General features: G+C 45.3%; 2 protein-coding genes across 2 annotated transcripts in view; both read right to left on the reverse strand.

Annotated features, from left to right (window-relative positions):
• Positions 1 to 5,263, reverse strand: part of LOC311237926 (inter-alpha-trypsin inhibitor heavy chain H5-like) — a gene marked incomplete at its 5' end in the record, with an annotated part of 21,584 nt that extends 16,321 nt beyond the window's left edge. Inside the window, one exon of the mRNA XM_084325901.1 lies at positions 5,242 to 5,263. Coding sequence (XP_084182027.1) covers positions 5,242 to 5,263 — 22 coding nt within the window. The remainder of the gene's footprint in view (positions 1 to 5,241) is intronic.
• Positions 5,264 to 5,416: 153 nt separating this feature from the next.
• The window catches only part of tmem110l (transmembrane protein 110, like), a gene marked incomplete at its 3' end in the record, with an annotated part of 21,475 nt that continues 6,891 nt past the window's right edge, over positions 5,417 to 20,000 (reverse strand). The window contains exons 2-8 of the mRNA XM_084325902.1: positions 19,978 to 20,000; positions 19,786 to 19,881; positions 17,674 to 17,795; positions 11,725 to 11,837; positions 9,574 to 9,657; positions 8,817 to 8,945; positions 5,417 to 5,446 (exon numbers count right to left, since the gene is read on the reverse strand). The exon at positions 19,978 to 20,000 is cut by the window's right edge and continues 26 nt beyond it. Of these exons, the coding sequence (XP_084182028.1) occupies positions 5,417 to 5,446; positions 8,817 to 8,945; positions 9,574 to 9,657; positions 11,725 to 11,837; positions 17,674 to 17,795; positions 19,786 to 19,881; positions 19,978 to 20,000 (597 nt within the window). The remainder of the gene's footprint in view (positions 5,447 to 8,816; positions 8,946 to 9,573; positions 9,658 to 11,724; positions 11,838 to 17,673; positions 17,796 to 19,785; positions 19,882 to 19,977) is intronic.

Below are 20,000 nucleotides of genomic sequence, written 5' to 3' on the forward strand. Positions count from 1 at the left end.
TCAGCAGATGGTCATCACACCCAGACGTACAGTAGTACACAGGATGTGGGGTCCTGCCTGCCGAAAACTCTCATGTCCAATTATGACTTCTTTTCTTTTTCTCTTCATTGAAATCTAATAAGTGTAGAAAATGCTTCTTGATTGTGGAACCCAAGCCAAACCAAACATAATGGTTTGTATAATTAATTATATATATAGTCATCATCATCTGTGGGAATAAAATATGGTCAATCGATGAGGGGGGGGGGGGGGGGAACCCACAACCACTTATTCTCAATCCCTGTCTTGAAAAGTTGGATCTATTATTATTAGGGATGCTCGATATTGGCTTTTTTACCGATACCGATATACAGATATTGTCCAACTCTTAATTTCCGATACCGATATCAACCGATATCAACCGATACCGATATATGCAGGGTTTTCCCCCCCCAAAAAATGGAATAATTTCAGGTAATTAACATTACATATCTCTTGTTGTGGAATTAACACAACATTATGCATACTTTTGACAATAAATCAAATCAAAATGTGTTCTTACTTGCTTGCCTGGGTAAATAAAGGTTATAGAAATGTAAAAAAGATTTAAATAAAAAGAAATTTAAAACCGATACCGATATTTTCTGATATCACATTTTAATGCCGATATCGGCCGATAATATCGGATATCCCTAATTATTATTATTATTGTGGGTTTGTACAGAACACGGGTAATATAGGACTACAGTGCCAACCGCAGACGCAGAGCAAAGCACACGACAGAAGCAATCATCCACCACCGTGCCACGCGTCCGTGTGTGTAACCCAGAGACATCGAGCGGACTCCCAGCCTTGGAATACACTCTCCAGGCAGCCCCCACCCCCAAAAGAGCAAAATTCCACAACTGCCATAACATTTATTGCATTATAAAGTACTGCAGTCGGCTGCTGCTATCGTTCAGACGTCTTGGACGCGAGTCGTATTATAAACACGAGAGGAGTCTCGGCAGAGAGCAGCACGCTCCAACTAATAATCACCGCTTTCTTTCCGCACATGTTGTAATTCGACAGCGAGGACGACAACAGGCGGCCGGCCACAGACAACAGCACTGTCGAACACCACCACACGCTGGGTTCGAACCCCCGGCACCCTCCTCCTCCTCCTCCTCCCCCTCCCTGGGGGGGGACCTGGCCGTGATCAATGCCCCTCTGTGCGTGCCGTGCCCCTGTCACTCACTCCTCCGCCCCGCGCTCCGTGTTCCATAACGCCGGGTGGGACGGAAAAACCGATCCCAAATGTCACTTTTATTCCCGGGATGAAGGGGATGATTTGTGGCTGCTTGGCTGTGGCCCAGGGATGAGGAGGAGGGAAGGCCGAGCAGCGCTCCCATTACAACCAGCATGCCAGCCGCTGACCCTCACGTGTGTGTGTGCACGGCGCGCGTGCGTGTGCATGTGAAAGAACAGCCATGCAGGCTCCTGCGTGGGAAGCTATTATCCCGATTCCTCGAATCACAAGGACAAGTCTGTCTCCTCAGCTTCTATACTCCAGATAAACCAATTACACTTAACACCCACAGTGGCCATTTAAACAGTCTCTGCAGAACACAGCTCCCCAAATACTATAATCTTGTAAGAGTCCCATTCATATTCATATAATATTGATATCTCCCGATTCCTTTTTACGCCTTCCTTCCTTCCTTGCAGTTATTTTCCTGAAAGATTATATGTGCATCTCTCTGAGATGTAAAAGGTCCCCTTTACTCAAAAACAGTTTTTTCTACGGTTAGCTCATCTTGAAGGCATGACTTTGTGACTATACGGCTATTTGTGCAGAACTCGTCACCCAGAGCGCCCTTTTCACACTCGTCCACTGGAGGGGGGCGACGTCACTTCATCGCCTGACCTTCTCTGTACTCTGAGACGCCTGTGTGACGCCAATGATTCCATAAATCCATCACGGTCACTATTGGCTCGGCTAGCCACACTGTCATCCAGGAAACCGCTAATGTGAAATGCTAACATAAAACTCATATTATATGAGTTGATACTACATCCATCTATGCACATAAAACTATCGTTTTCTTTCCAGCTAAAGCTTGTGGAGATTGTGTGAGCTAAGAAACGAGGTCTTCCCCCCCAAGCCAGGTCTTTGTGTAGGAATGCTGCGAAGCCATTTTCAGTAGTTTATACGTTTTTGGCGTAAAAACCACACCAAACAAAGTGTTAAAATAAACACCCGTGGAGGGGACCCTTAACTCAATGGCTGCCAACAACGAGTACACTCGTTATAGCCCGCCAATCGTTGGACGACGACAACAACGAGTATACTCGTTATTATGATCGTTATTTCTTTTATTCGCTATTTCCAGTCATAATTCATCCTGGAAGGATGTGGTACTGTGTGGCAATGTGTCTTGAGATCGCAACGGTCCGATACCGCCGCCTGGTGGTATGCGGCCGATGTCGCACTTCCTTTCTGACTCGGAGTCTGTGGCTGTGTGTCATTGAGGCTGCGGTTACATTACATTAGGGCCAGTTTCGTTTTCGTTTTCAGCTTCGTTTTTCAGAACGCTACGCAATGGCAGGCAAGTTAGACATCGTTTTGCCTCCTGAGCACAGTGATGTATATACATGTAGTACAATGCCAAAGCAGTAGGTGGCGATGTAGTTCAAACATGAAGGCCATTTTCAACCAATCAGAAAGGTTGAATGTGCCACCACACTTCCTGTTAAAAAACAACAATCCACCATCTTTAAATTCGCGTGAGCCATTTAGCCAACGTAGCATTTATTTCTCAGCAAAGAAAGTGCAATAAACAAAACGGATACATTCACTGTGTGTTCTGCCTCTCATTTGTTGATGAAACAAAACCAACATCAACACAATTTACCACCAAGAGCGGATAGTTTAGTCTCACAAAAAGATCTCCGATGTTGTTAGCTACATACTAATGTGAATGGCATTCTCCATGTATATAGTTAGCATCGAGGCTATTAACGTAGTAATGTTAACGCTAGTAGAAATGGATGAAAACTTTATTTAACAGATTGCAGAATGGGTACAATACAATACGGCTCAATACAAACAATTGTTAAGGGAATGCAGACTGTAGTTTGGAGTACTGGGTTCCTTATAACAATAACTTGACAACACGTTGGTAGCCGCAGCTACTTGGGACAGCTCTGCTGTAAACACTGGAAATAACCATGCAGGTCTCTATTGCGCATGGGCATTGGGCAGAACGGCTCCGTATCCGGCTCGCGCAAATTACATGGCACCATTGTCGGCGAGTTTCCAAAACGAAAACACCCTTTGAGCGTTGCCACTAGGAAAACGCGTTTTCCTGCCAAAACTGCGTTTCTTTTTAACTTGGACATGCAAACGTAATCATTCGAAAATAGAACGTTGCTGTTTTACCCCAGTGTAACCATTAGGGGTGGGGGGAAAAATCGATACGTAGTAGTATCGCGATACTTTGCGTGGCGATACTGTATCGATACAGGGACGCCAAGTATCGATATTTAATTATTCATAAAAAAATATATAAAAAAAATGTATAAGGAAGTTGCATTGTTCATTTCAATACCTGTAATAGTACAGTAGTCCACACACACACACATGTGCATTCAGTTAAGTTGGAATATGACTGTAATACAAACAGTTCAGTTAGTCAGGTACATGCAACACAGATTACAGTGTTTACATCTGTCTGCTTGAGAAAATACTATGTTCTGCAATAAAAATTATTGAAGTGAGATGAACAGACTGAACTTTATTTTATTAGATAAAACATGTTGACAAAGTTTTACTTTGCAGTTGAAAAAAGGTTTGATAAAAAATTTAAACAAACGCAATACTCAGCGTATCGTGATATCTATTTTGTATCGCGATACTATCGTATCGTGACGCAAATATCGCGATAGTATCGTATCGTGAGGTCTCTGGCGATTCCCACCCATAGTAACCAAGGCCTGAAACGTGTAACGTGTAACTTGTAACGTGGATCAAGATATTCACCCGATCGCATTGAATCGCCTTCGGGACGCCAGATTCATTATGCTGTTGGGGGTTATGGCGTTGGCCAAATGGACATACAATCTAGCAGATGGCAATCAAATAATTGGAATATTCTTTTTGGAGTCTCATTGGCCACAGGTAAGAGCAATTTAACGTCAATTTCAGCTTGGTTGTGCCTTGTTTTCATAGCCATTGCCCTGATCAGCTTATGCTGTTGTACTAACGAATGCCATTATTGACAATCAATTAATCAGAAACGACCCCCCGCCCTTTCATGCATGCATGATGGAACATAATATACCGATCATATGCATTTGAATTATTTTTTGTAGCGTGTATAGGGACGAAATGCCAATGGATTAAGTATAATATGTGTTGCGGCCTATTACTAGCCTCCCAGGAATTACCCTAAACCGCTCTAAAACCATACTTATATTCACCACGGTATACAACGAGAATGTATGGATGGAAAAAATATTCCTTTTTCACATCTTGAACGATAGATACTCGATGTCAAATGGGCCATAGTATTGCATATATAGCTATAATATTTAAATAGTTATAGCCCTGCAAACAAGGTGAGCGACTCCCACCGTTTACAGTGCTGGCGGTAGCTACTACAGGATGAGGCTAATGCATGGCGGTCAATGAGTTAAAGATGTAATTCTGCACAATTGTACAGACTTGTCCATTAAATCGACTAATTGATTAGTAGAAGGATTTCATTCGGTGGAGCAGGGCAGCCCTACTCACACCGTCATTACGATCCCCCTTTGAAAAGAAAAACAAAAGCACAACTCTAGGGCTGACCCCTATTAATCGATTAGTCGACTAATCGGTCGAAAGGGGCCGTAGTCGACTGGCCAACCTCTTAGTCGAATATAATTATTCTTTTTTTTTTATCTTTTTTTTCAAAAGAAAAGAGGCCTAGAAGCGTGGCTAACGCTAATGGCACGCATACCAGAGGCTAACTGCCTACGAAAACAGGCACAGAGGCACTGAAAGAGGATTTCACCCGTCTAATGAACACACTAGACTAGACAAATATCAAGATGTATCCATGAGTGGACCAATTGCATGCTTTTGCAGAAGCCTTCAGTCGACTCCTTCAGACATTAAGCACCCCCACAGCCCAAATGGAATGATAAAAAAAAAGAAAAAATATTATACTTATTAGACTAACGGCACATTTTGGCCAATCCTAGTCGACCATCCAAATCCTTAGTCGGGGACAGCCCTACACAACTCAGACATATCAGTCATCTACTTCAACAAGCAGCCAACGTAATAATTGGCCAAATACCGATTTACCGGGCGCTTCTTGTCCCGTGACTCACGTCGAGTGAGATAACGGGGAGAACCGACATGCTTTCCAACGCTGGAACAGAATGCTGGACAGAATGGCACAGAAAAAGGTCACATGCTCTTTCGGAAGAGAGTGTGGGACTGGCACACAGCGCCAGAGCACATTAAATACAGAACACACAGAGGCAGAGCACTTTAAACCACTGGGGAGAAGAGAGAGAGAGAGGCAGGTATACAGAACCTACAGAGATATAGAATAGAATGGCATGTAGGATATATATATATATATATATATATATATATATATATATATATATATATATATATATATATTAGTGCTGTCAGGCGATACATTTTTTTAATCTAATTAATTACAGGATTTGTAATGAATTAATCAATCTAATTAATCGCATTTTAATCGCATAACCATTTTAGGCCTGATATTCTATTATTCTATAATCATATTTCACATGGCATGTGTTTCACGGATGGCAGAATTCAGTACTGTATCTACAAAACCTTCTGTTTAATCATCTTCCATTTATTCATTTGCTTAGATTTTTCAGGTCTGGTCAATTTGAGCATGGTGTTATTCAGTCAAAGATTTAAAAAAAAATGTAATTGATATTCTCATTTGGTTTACATTTACATTTACATTTAGTCATTTAGCTGACGCTTTTATCCAAAGCGACTTACAAGTTCTGTACGACAAGACAGCAAGAAGGGTACAACTCTATCAGCTGAGTAACAATGTTCATCAAGTGTTGCGTGTTACAGTGTAGGTTAGTTTATTAGGACAAGTGCATGACAGTAAGGTTAGTCAGGGTTAGATTTTTTTTTTTTTTTTTTTTTAATCATTTCAGATAATGGTTGAAGAAGTGAGTCTTTAGTCGACGGCGAAAGATTGGACGGGATTCGGCTGTCCTAACTGGGATGGGTAGTTCATTCCACCATTGTGGGGCAAGGACTGAGAATAGGCGGCTTCTCTTTGATGACCCTCCGGGAGCTTGGATAGGAGTAGGTCTGAGGCGGCCAGAAGATGCAGAGCGTAGGGGTCTTGAGGGTGTGTAGTTAGAGACCATTGACCGGAGGTAGGCGGGAGCGGTTCCCTTTGCTGCACGGTATGCTAGGTCGAGGGCCTTGAAGCGGATACGTGCAGCAATGGGGAGCCAGTGCAGGTCCCTAAGAAGTGGGGTGACATGGGCCGACTTCGGTAGGTTTGATATCAGGCGGGCCGCTGCGTTTTGAATGAGTTGAAGAGGCTTGGTGGCAGTGGCCGGGAGGCCAGCTAGCAGTGCGTTGCAGTAGTCGAGGCGGGAGATGACTGTTGATTGGATGAGGAGTTGGGTTGGAATTGGTTCATTACAATTGACTCAAGCCTAGTAACAGACACAGTGTTTCTGACACAATACATTCCCTGAGATCCATAGATGTCCCTAGAATCAGATACCAAGAACATGCAAATGGACCATATTAAAAAAAAGTCTGTAAATGTGTATTCTACGTTCTTATGGAATTAATGAGATAAAAAAATATAAATAAATATAATTTTTTTTTTTTTTTTTATTAATTTTGAGTTAATTTTCATAACACAATAATTTGCTGTGTAATTAATTAATCTAATTAACGCAATAAACTGACAACCCTAATATATATACAGAATAGAATGGTATGTAGGATATATATATATACAGAATAGAAAGAATAGAAGAAAGAGAGGAGGGGAGAGAGAGCGAGAAAGAGGGAGAGAGAGAAAGAGAGAGAGTGAGAAAGGGAGAGTGAGAAAGGGAGAGTGAGAACGGGAGAGAGAGAAATGGAGAGAGTGAGAGAGAGAGAATGAGAATGAGAGAAAGGGAGAGTGAGAAAGAGAGAGAGAGAGAAAGGGAGAGAGTGAGAAAGAAAGAAAGAAAGAAAGAGAAAGGGAGAGAAAGAGACTAAAGAAAACAGCAGGTGCAGATGATCCAGAGCAGAGCGACCCGTTCTCCACCAGGAGCTCGTTCTCCATCATCAGACAACAACGTCACGTCCTAATGCGGGTCCCTTGGGGCAGATCAGCGATGTTCCAGTGGAGTTTGGTGGGAACGGCTCCGCCCCCACGGGGGGGGGGGGGGGGGTTCTACTGTTGGTGACATCAAAGGCAACCTCTGCACGGGGACGCGGAACAGAACCGGCGTCTCCTGTGGCTTGTTATGGTGGTCTGGTGGAACCCATAGATATCTATAGAACACTAGATAGCTTAAGGCGGAGTCACCAGCGTCACTGAACCGCCGCCATCTTGCTCCAGTTAGCCTTGAGTGAGAGTGAGTGAGCTGCACAGACAAACATACTCATAACTCGCTGAAATATTGACGGATTTACAAACGGGTTGGTTTGCTATAAACATCAAAGATGTAGTTATGATACTGCATACTTATAAAAAAAATAATAATTTAAAGATGTTTTTTTTTTACAAACCGCTTGAATCATAGCCACGTTAATAATGCTTGTAACAAACCAAACCGTTTGTAAATCCGTCAATATTTCAGCGAGTTATGAGTATTTTTGTCTGTGCAGCTCACTCACTCTCACTCAAGGCTAACTGGAGCAAGATGGCGGCGGTTCAGTGACGTCGCTCTCCATTGGCCGGCAGCGCGGGCAAGCTATCTAGTGTTCTATATATATCTATGGTGGAACCAACCCAACCTCCCGCCGGACAGCTAAAGGGAAATACCCGGCGTGACCACGGGAAATATTTGGCTTTCCAGGCTTCAATCAGGCCACCCTCCTTTGACCTCTTCTCCCGCGAAGAAACCCATCCGGGTCACGGCACCACTGTAACCCCCCCCCCCCCCCCCCCCACCCCCCTGTCATTTAACCCAGTCCCATGATGAGCTTGCTGTATCTAGCGGGGGGAGCATCTGGCTGAGTTGGCATGAATGCCCCTCAGTGTGGATGAGTCTGTGGATGGGGCTGGAGCAGCTGGTAATATTCTAGTCGGCTTGCGCGCAAAGCAGGAAAACATATATATATATATAGACCTGTTCGCTGCATACGTCAGACTCAGTGCGCGCATCGCCGGAGCAGAAAGGAAGGTAATCCTGGTCAGAACAACGGGGCAGACTACAATATATTTGCATTTGTTTAGCCATGCTAGCGATGTAAAACAACAATCCATGCCAAAGTAAAAAGGTAAAAGGTGAAAGACTCACAGCCACGCTGCTGATTTGGCAAAATGGCCGTTTTCATTTTAAACAGCTTTTAGTCAGGGGAGTGTCATGGTTTCTCCATAGAGCCCCGTCGTATTATTTTAGCGCAGCGGCTCGCCGCGCAGGTCCGGGGCAACTTAGTCACGTGACTCAGCCGGTGTCGCTGATTGGCTGGAACACGGTATGTTTGTATCCAGCGAACAGTGCTATATACTTCAGGGCACATTTGCAGGGCACTACTACAAGGCTGTTTACTCAGGGAGAGAGTGGTCTTGTTTGGTTTTTAATTCAGCAGCAGCCGTTAGTTCAGTGTTAGTTCTTCTCACCCGTGACTCCTCGCTGGTGATCCAGGGCAGCCCGGCCTTCTTGGTGGGCCCGTCGCAGGAGTCGTCCAGGCTCTTCATCGTCTTGTACTTCCTCATGATCAGACTGTCCACCACCCAGAACATGATGGACTGCAGGGGGCGCCAGACAGACAGGATCATTATTACCCAGGTTACATTTTAGTAATCTTGATCTATTATTCTTTTTTTATATATAAATCTTTTTGTATGCTTCCGTCATCATTTTGTTGTGTGGTTGGCTACACAAAAGAATATATATATATATATTTTTTTTTTTTCTATGTGAAATCCTATTTGAAATCACCCACGGCATGTGCTTTATTAAAACAATGCAGATGCATTTTGAGTCCAACAAGGTGATGATAATGAATAGAATAGAAATACTTTAATCATCCCGAGGGAAATTTGGCTCACAGTAAACATTTAGGTAGACACAACAAAGTCACAAATAAGAATAACAAAAAAATTACCTATAAGAATAAAGAATAAAATAAGCCTAAAAATAAAATAATAATAATAATAATAATAATAATAATAATAATAATAATAATAATAATAATAATAATAATAATAATAATAATAATAATAATAATAATAATAATAATAATAATAATAATAATAATAATAATAAAATACTGTCCGGGATTCACATTCCCTATGTTATGTATATACATTCTAATATAAAATATACAGTAAAAAATATACAGTAATCTACAGTGAGAAGATCTGCGTGACTCACGTTGACTATGAAGGGCACGATGAGCATCACCAGCACCAGCTCCATCTGCGGGTCCACCACGTAGCTCAACAGCACCTCCTGCAGCTGGAAGAGAGCAGCGCGCAAGTTTACACTTTTGTTTTATTTGTCACATATCATTTTTTTGTATCCACTTTTTCTCCTCTTTTTCTATTTTTCTCCCATCCCAATTACCCGCTGTGCCAATTCTCCCCTCCCCTGTCTTGAACGTTGCTCCCATATGCCCCCCCCACTGGCCGGTTGTAGGGAGGATAGAAGCCTTGCATCACGTGTGCCCCCTCCGATACACGAGGAGGCAGCCTGTCACATCTTTTCACCTGCCAGCGCGGACTCTCATTGGCGAGGAGTAACGTGTGGGAGGCTCACGCTACCCCCGCCATTTCCTGTCTCTGCTGTGCAGGGCGTTCCCCAACCGACCTGTAGGAGTCGCTGTTTACAACGTCCAGATTACCACCCATCGACTCCCCTCCCGCTGACTCTGCCAATTGAGTCAGTATGACGGCCGGCCCAAGCCGGAGGCAACGCCGACAGCCGAATTCGATACCGGTGTCTCATGTGTTGGTGACGAGCGCAATGTCGGCTGCGCCACCCAGCCAGCCGCCTGGAAGTTTCAACTTTTGTTTTATTTGTCACATGTTATAAAGCTACATGTACATTATTACAGTGACATGCTCGGTTCTGTACGAGCCCCCTGAGATTGTGCTTCATATACAGTAAAATAAATGATAAAGAATAAAGACCAAACACTATACAAAATATACAATATATACAAACTAAAGTACAAAATGCAAACAAAATGCTAAAATGAGGCAGGGAGGTAGTACATCGCAAATCAGTAAGACTAGAAACACAGGCACGCACAACAACAACAACAACAACACACGCGACAGAGAGAGGTGAGAGAACGTTCCATCTGTTCTCTCAGGAACTCATTTGTCTAGAATCAACCATGATTTGAGCTTACCCCCCCCCCCAACCGGGAAGATACGTGGTCAGAAAGGCATGCTGCTTTGTGAGCATTACAAGTCACTATTCCCTCTTGGACTTAATCAAATTAAGTGTCCTTTGATTTCTTTGAGGAGCCGTTGTTATTGTTACAGCGAGGGCTTATGGGGGATTCGAGTAAACAAACAAACAAGACCCAGAATGTCAAACGGGAGCACAAATGATGCTGCTAAGTTGGTCCCGTTGTTCCCATTCAAAATCAAAGCACAGCCATCTTTTTTTTTTTTTATATATATATCCCGAAACCTTTTAATCTTCTCAGTGTTTGTCTACTACTCTCTATTATTCCATACTCTTTGAGGAGTGAGTCCCATCTCTCAGGATCACTCGACGCTTTCGGAATCAAAACACAACAACAGAGGAAAGAGAGGAAGCCACTGGACTGAAACTTCAGATTAATTTGCATTTACAGCCGTGATCAAGCAGCAAAGCTGGTTAAAGGGCCACTTCGCAGATCTTTCAACCATATAATCCTATCGTTTTGTTGAGTGGGGGACACGCATGATATAATCAAATATACCCCCCCCCCCCCCCCCCGTCTCACTACATTTGAAAGTCATTGAGAAAATAGTGTCTGCAGTTCACTAGAGCCCTGCTCTCCTCCGGGTGGATATTCTTCTCATCATGTCCTTACAAACAGAACGATTGGATTCAGTTTAGAAATCGATTAACTTAATAAGTCCTTAACCCTTTCACTGCCACACGACAGAAGGTTAGCCCTTTACTATCACACAACCGACGGCGATGCTCCATCATTAGCATCATTAGCTCCGCATTTGCGGAGCTAATGATGCTAATGATGGAGCATCGCCGTCGCTTGTGTGATAGTAAAGGGCTAACCTTCTGTATTGTCACAGTGAAAGGGTTAACCGGCTGTCGTGTGGCAGTGAAAGGGTTAAGTTGGACTTGTCACATCGGTTCCATAAAAAAAATAAAGATACGAATACATTTTTGTCAAAGGTTTCTTTGGCGGCTAATCCTCCGGGGGGGGGGCGTGAGTGAGTGAGTGAGGGGTTATAGGTAGTGAGTGAGGGGTTATGGGTAGTGAGTGAGGGGTTATGGGTAGTGAGTGAGGGGTTATGGGTAGTGAGTGAGGGGGGTTCTGGGTAGTGTAGTGTCGGTCCGTACCTTGGACCAGCCGGGGATGAGCAGCGCCAGGCTGACGACGCCCTTCTCCACCACCATGATGAGCAGGTAGATGGCACACTGACCCAGCCACGCCGCGGCCTGGGGGGGGTCACCTGGAGGGGGGGGGGGGGGGTGAGAGGTCACGCTCATCAGGAACACGGTCAAGAAGAGGACACACGTCTCCGGGGACAACAAGAGCTTAGGTCGGCGGCGTCAGGGAAAAACGCTCAGACATGGCTTTCCACGCTGCCACCCCGCTGGGAGACGACGCGCTTGTTGGCACGCAGCGCCCGCGGCATCGTGTCTCCTCCCAGCGCCCGGAGTGACTTCCGTGAGAATGTCGTCGGGGCTGTGACCCCCCCCCCCCCCCCCCCCCCCCTGTCCTCTTAGTTCTGGACATCAGGGAGAGAGAGGTCAACATGATGAGAATAACATGAAAATCGTTTGTTATTATATCCCGAGAAGAAGACCGAGCTCAGCTATCTCTAGCTCCTCGTTGTCTCCGACCAAACTGGATGTAAACAGACCGTGTGAGTGAAGTGATGCACTGTGGAGATACTGAGAGGCGGGGGGGGGGGGGCTTTTCTTTTGTCGGGGGGGTCGGGTGCTTAGGCTGCAGTGAAGTCAAGTCAAGTCAAGTCAGTTTTATTTATTTATATAGCACATTTCCAGGCAGCGGCAGCCGACACCAAAGTGCTTCACAAGCAAGTTGATAAAAACAAAATAGTGTGAGGCAAGGTATAAGATTAAAAAAAAACATAGCAAAGCAATGAAAGCAACAAAAACAAAACAATATGGTGCAAGATATAAGATTACAAACATAATAAAGCAATAAAAACAGGTAGGACACAGTAAAACAAAGAGGATAGAAGGGCCAGGGGTCTAGTGGTGACTAAGTGGGGGGGGGGAGGCCAAGGAGAACAGGTAGGTTTTCAAGAGTGATTTAAAAGCCGCCTGCACGGTCTGGGCGGTCCGTACGCTGAGGGGGAGGCTGTTCCACAGTCGAGGCGCTGCGGTGGAGAAAGCTCTGTCTCCCCTCGTCTTGAAGTGCTGGGCACGCTAGGCACCGCTCAGCTGGAACCGTTATTGAGTCATAACACACAGTGTGCTGGTCCAGACCCAGGTTCTGGGGGGCGTTGAACAAATCCACGATCCAAACTACTGAAATTCCTCCCGATAATATTTGTGACGTTGAAAGATTACCGACCGCTTAAGAGCTTTTTAACGACCGCTCTTAGCGGCGCACAGAGGCCACGATGAACGCTACGCCGCTCGACTATACAAATAAAGGAGGGAGACGTTTTTTTCAATAATAATAATGATTTATTTTATTTTCTTTAAGGGAAACAGTGTTTCCTCCCTCTATTAAGAATCATCACTGTAGCCTACAGTGTAAAAGGCACGTTTTCAAGTACTGGGGTTTTACAGGGATTGTCCTACTTTAACGTGGAGTCACCTGTGAAGAAAGGCTGGGACCGTCTTAACCCGTCTGAAGGTACAGTTACGTTATGTGCAGCCTGTCATCTCAGTACACACAGAGGTGGGACACGTCCCTGTCATTAACACACACACACACACACACACACACACACACACACTGAGAGAGAGAGAGAGAGAGGGAGAGGGGGAGAGAGAGAGAGAGAGAGAGAGAGAGAGAGAGAGAGAGAGAGAGAGAGAGAGAGAGAGAGAGAGAGAGAGAGAGAGAGAATAGACAACAGAAGCAGACTGACCGTAAAGAGGGTAGAGTCAATTATTTCCTGAATGCGTTTACATCACATTGTTTTTACCGGACGGGTGGCTACTGGCTAGTTATGGCAAATATAAACACTACGCTGTGTGTATCGTAAAGGCCTCTCTGATAGAAGCTAGAGAGGGGGGGGGGGATTAGACTTCCAAGTTGCATCATGCCTCACGTTGTTGAGTTCCTTGCGCCTCGAGCGAGCGTGAAAACTTGAGAGCAAATCACACGTAATTAAACCTCTTCCCCTACAGAGACAGAACAGCTGTATTTTAAATCCTATGAGCAATAGTTCATGGAAAATCTCCACCGAACCCAACCATAACAGCAAACTGACCACGAGAGAGAGAGAGAGAGAGAGAGAGAGAGAGAGAGAGAGAGAGAGAGAGAGAGAGAGGGAGAGAACCAACAACTTCTCAGCTTTTGCTCGGCTGCCTCGGAGAGAAAACTCCCACCAGTGAGAAGAACCAGTGAAAAAGGAAACTCCCACCAGTGAGAAGAACCAGTGAAAAAGGAAACTCCCACCAGTGAGAAGAACCAGTGAAAAAGGAATGAGCTACAATTGGCTCGAGCCTGATCCCTCTCGGGAGGCCGTCAGGGATGTTGTTTTGCTGGAGAAATCTTACCAACTGGATTACTCGCTGGATCAACTTTCCGAACCACATCAATGGCCGGAAGAAATCCTCCGGAGACTAGGACCGGATCCTTTGTCCCTAGACCCCAGGAAAAGACGTCGAGGAAAAAGGTCTGGGATCCGAAACAGGCTGAGATCCAGACGACACCGTACACCACTTCCCAGTATATTGCTAGCCAATGTACAATCAATAGACAATAAACTGGATGACATCCGAGCAAGGACTCAATACCAAAGAGACGTTAGGGACTGCAACGTTCTCTGCTTCACCGAAACGTGGCTCACGCCGGAGGTTCCAGATCACGCGATTCAACCAGCGGATCATTTCTTTATCCATAGGAAGGATCGGACACAATCAGAGTCCGGTAAACAACGTGGTGGAGGTATTGCCTTCATGTTTAACAAAAATTGGAGTGATCCAACGAATGTGAAGGAATTATCCAATCACTGCTCCCCAGAACTGGAATATATAACCATCAAGTGTCGTCCTTTCTTCCTCCCGAGGGAGTTAACGGCGATCATCCTGGTCGGAGTGTATATTCCACCGCAAGCCAACAACAACGCCGCGCTCTCCAGACTACACGACGAGGTAAACAATATACAAGCGACGAACGTTAACGCCGCCATTTTGGTACTGGGAGATTTCAATAGCGCCAATCTGAGAAAGGTATTGCCTGATTTCTACCAGCATGTGACTTGCAACACCAGAGGCGGTAACATCCTAGATCACTGTTACACGCAATTTAAAGGTGGCTACAAGGCTCATTCTGATAGTGGCTTTGGCAAGTCAGATCACGCATCCATTTTCCTTACACCAAAGTACAGACAAAGAATTAAAAGTACTCCCGTAGTCTCGCGAGAGGTGCAGAAATGGGATGTGACGTCAGAGGATACACTAGTGTCAGTGTTTCACAACACAGACTGGATTGTATTCCGCGACACAGATAACATTAATGCCTACACGGAGACAGTGCTGGACTATGTCTGTACTAGGGTGAAAGAAACAATCCCCACTACCAAAATGAAAGTTTACCCAAATCAAAAACCCTGGGTAGACAAATCCGTCCGTGAAGCTCTGAGAGAGCGCACCAAAGCATACAATGACGGCCTAGTGGCAGGCAACATGAACGACCACAAGGTGGCGCAACACAACGTAAGGAGGACAGTGACAGAGGCCAAACGACGCTACAGGGATAAAATTGAACTCCAGTTTGAACAAGCTGACTCTAGAGCTATGTGGCAGGGGCTCAAAACGATGACAGACTACAAAGGCGCCTCCCTCAAACTGAACAGTGACATCTCCTTAGCAAACGACCTCAATACCTTCTATGCGAGGTTTGATGCTGGTAATAACAACACCAGCCCACAAGCCTCGGCAATGGGGGGGGGGGGGTCGGCTGCTGATGGAGGCGCAGTGTTCAGGGTAACAGAGCATGAGGTGAGGCGGACCTTTAAAAAAGTGAATATCAGGAAGGCAGCAGGTCCGGACGGCATCCCCGGCCGCGTCCTAAAAGTCTGTGCCGACCAACTGGCCCCAGTATTCACTGACATATTTAACCTGTCCTTAGAACAGGCTGTCATCCCCACCTGCCTGAAGAAGTCCACTATTATCCCTGTACCCAAAAAATCCAAGCCTGCTTGCCTCAACGACTACCGCCCTGTAGCTCTCACCTCCATAGCCATGAAGTGCTTTGAGAAGCTAGTAAAGGGCTACATCTGCTCCTCCCTCCCCATCAACATGGACCCCCTGCAATTTGCATACCGCCCCAACAGGTCCACGGAGGACGCCATATCCCATGTGCTGCACACAGCAGCATCACACCTGGACAAGAGGCAGGGGAACTATGTGAGAATGCTATTCATCGACTACAGCTCGGCATTCAATACCATAGTCCCCTCCATACTCATAGCCAAGCTCAGGGACCTGGGCTTGGGCTATGACCTCTGCCAGTGGGTCTTGGACTTCCTGACTGGCAGACCCCAGGTGGTGAGAGCAGGCAACTGCACCTCCTCATCCATCACCCTCAACATAGGGGCCCCCCAGGGCTGTGTTCTGAGTCCCCTCCTCTACTCCCTGTACACACACGACTGTGTGGCTCAGCGGAGTAGCAATACAATCGTCAAATTTGCTGACGACACAGTGGTGGTGGGCCTGATCTCTGCCAACGACGAGAGGGCCTACCTGGAAGAGGTCAAGGTCCTGGCGGGATGGTGCCAGGAAAACAGCCTCTCCCTGAACGTCAGCAAAACAAAGGAGATGATTGTAGACTTCAGGAGGTCGGGGGTCAAGGACTACAGCCCCCTCAGCATCGACGGGGCACCGGTTGAGAGAGTCAACAGCTTCAAGTACCTCGGAGCCCACATATCCGAGGACTTGAAATGGACCATACACATTAACAGTGTGGTGAAGAAGGCACGACAACGCCTCTACTTCCTCAGGCGCCTAAGGAAGTTCCAAGTCAGCCAGAAGATCCTTAAGAACTTCTACTCATGTACAATAGAGAGCATCTTGACCGGCAACATCACCTCCTGGTTTGGGAATAGCACTGCAAAAGACCAAAGCAGACTACAAAGAGTGACACGTTCAGCCGAACGCACAACCGGAGGGGGGCTCCCCACCCTCCAGAACATTTACTACAAGCGTTGCAAGGGGAAGGCTAAGAGAATTATTAAGGACTCGAGCCACCCGAACAACTGCCTCTTTGAACTGCTGCCGTCAGGCAAGCGATACAGGAGTCTCAAGGCGAGCACAGAAAGACTCAGAAGTAGCTTCTATCCCCAGGCCATCAGGCTGCTAAACGAACAATGAATGAACACTACACAACAACAACCACCAAACACACATAGCACACACATCCACACGCACACACTCACTTTAAACAAACACACTGTAGCACCCACTACACACACTTTATAGCACACACCCACTTTAAACAAACACACTGTAGCACCCACTCCCCACACTTTATATTTATGGATGAAGGATTGCACTACAACTCGTACACCTTACTGTAAATTGTACCTAAAATTGTACCTCATCCCATTTCTGCTTTGCACTAGATAGTACTGTACACTAGTACACTGCATAGTTGTGTATTGTATATTATATGGTAACTCAGAACATTGTACATATGTCTATACCGAACAACTGTGACCTCATTTTCTTCTTCTAAATTCATGCTATATTATGTTATTATGTTATTTGATACTATCTTGTCTAGCACAGTCTCTGGAGCGTAACAGTAAGAAGCATTTTGTATGAAAGTATTCTGTACTTCTGTATGACAACTATTAAAGAACTTGAACTTGAACTTGAGATGTTGTGGCCTTGCCCCTCGCCGCTCTGTCTCCCGTGGGCCCACAGCGCCCTCTGGTGGGGGCGAAAGGACCAAACCACTCGACCGTGTGTGATCCACGATGGGAAAGATTGCTGGCAGAAGCCCACGCCGCGCGCCATAAAGACAACAACAGCACACAGCGGGCCGCAGGTGTCTCTCTCTGCTCTCTGGCCGAGCTCCAGGCCGCTCACGAACACACGCCTGACAATAGAACAGATGTTTCCCCTCCCTCCACTCACCGTACTCTCCGAACGTGAGCAGCGTCCACTGCTTGTACTCCACCGCCTTGGACGCCACCGTGACCCCCGCCCAGATGACCAGCATCCCCAGCGTGGCGTCCAGCAGGAAGTTCATCAGGTACCTGGGGGGCAAAAAGGAGGAAGCGGTGTTCCGTTTAAAAAACCTGCTAAGTCTGTAAACAGAGCGAGCGGTAGGTTCTGGCCGATACTAACCACCGCACCGTGTAATTGATGCCTGCTGTTCAATGAGGAGATGGGGGGGGGGGGGGGGACTGCATCATGCTACTACATGAGAATTTCAACATACTACATTCAAGACACAGTGAATGTATTGTTATCCATGATTGCTTAATTTTACCCTCAGCCGTGTCCTACAGCATTATGGGTTGTTTTATTTACTCTCTCTGATCTACTCTCTAACTCTTTCTGAATAGTATTTTCTCAGGGCCTACTCAATTAAACCCAGGAGACGGAGAGAACGCTGATGCACCGATAATAACAGTAGCGGGGGATTAAAACTACACTTCAAACGGCTCAAAATAATAAACTACCCAGGGTGGTATATTGAACCGTAGCCCCTTGGCTGGCTCACGTCGGCTCTTCCCCCGATTCAAGGAGTTATAAACTGTTTTTTACGGTAGAAAATAGGGGTAAGCCAGCCGGAAATTGAGACTTATTACACGTAAAAATGTTGCAAAGGAAATGGGCCGGGGAGTTTTAAGAGTTATTTCATGCTCGTTAGGGACTTGTGGCTATTCCACTATAGAGGCAGGGCCGTCTGACATGTAGAGTTAAGAGAGTCGCCCGGGGCAAAATACCTTTCTGTACATGATGGCAGCGGTAGAGTAGAAACAGACTGCCAGCAGAGATACAATCAAAGTCAGCCCTGTCATGGGTTTAGACATGCATGTGGGAAATGGTTATTTGTCCAAAATGAGAGAACGACTTAGAAATGTTTGTAGTGCGTTTGTACCGAATGTATGTAAGTATGTGTGTATGTATCATATGTATGTAAGTATGTGTGTATGTATCATATCGCTGCTGTCGGGACAAAACCTCATAACTCCAAAAACCCAACTTTTCAGCAGATGAAAAAAACTAACACAGATTTGAGGGTGAATAGAGTTAGGAGGTTTAGACAGATGATCGGTTTAATGCTTTCCCATTGTTTAAACTTTGTAAAACCCACACACACATATGGAGGATGATCTACGGAGTTGATTTATATAATAAAAAAAAAAATGGAGTTATGAGGTTTTGTCCCGACAGCAGCGATATGTATGTAGATATGTGTGTAAGTATGTGTGTATGTATCATATGTATGTAGATATGTGTGTAAGTATGTGTGTATGTATCATATGTATGTAGATATGTGTGTAAGTATGTGTGTATGTATCATAATATGTAGATATGTGTGTAAGTATGTGTGTATGTATCATAATATGTAGATATGTGTGTAAGTATGTGTGTATGTATCATATGTATGTAGATATGTGTGTAAGTATGTGTGTATGTATCATATGTATGTAGATATGTGTGTAAGTATGTGTGTATGTATCATAATATGTAGATATGTGTGTAAGTATGTGTGTATGTATCATATGTATGTAAGTATGTGTGTATGTATCATATGTATGTAAGTATGTGTGTATGTATCATATGTATGTACTAGGTACAGTATGTGTGTATGTATCATATGTATGTAAGTATGTGTGTATGTATCATATGTATGTAAGTATGTGTGTATGTATCATATGTATGTAAGTATGTGTGTATGTATCATATGTATGTACTAGGTACAGTATGTGTGTATGTACCGTATTTATGTAGGTATGCGTGTATGTATGTAGGTAGGTACACATGTGCGTATGTACTGTATGTATGTAGGGGTGTAATTATGTGTGCATGTACCTGTATATAAGTATGTGTGTAAATACTTTTAAAAGTGCGTGCGTGTGTGTGTGCGTGCGTGCGTGTGTGTGCGTGCGTGCGTGTGTGTGCGTGCGTGCGTGCGTGTGTGTGTGTGTGTGTGCGTGCGTGCGTGCGTGCGTGCGTGCGTGCGTGTGTGTGTGTGCGTGTGTGTGTGCCGTCAGGTCAACATGACACACTCACAGTGAGCACGGGTCCTCCTTGGTGAGAGTGGACAGGAACACGTTGGCGAAGTGGATGAACATGGCACCGATGGCCTGCTTGGACGTGTCGAAGAACCTGGGGAGGAGACCAGAGGAACTGCGTCAAGCCGGGCTCTTCTGAGGGGAGCGGGGGAAGCAAAGGAAAGGAATAGAATAGAATAGAGTCTCTCACCAGATCCTCCATGGTCTTCGGAC

Source organism: Notolepis coatsorum, assembly GCF_963971535.1.
Source record: "Notolepis coatsorum genome assembly, chromosome: 12".
In the NCBI taxonomy this organism is placed as follows: Eukaryota; Metazoa; Chordata; class Actinopteri; order Aulopiformes; family Paralepididae; genus Notolepis; species Notolepis coatsorum.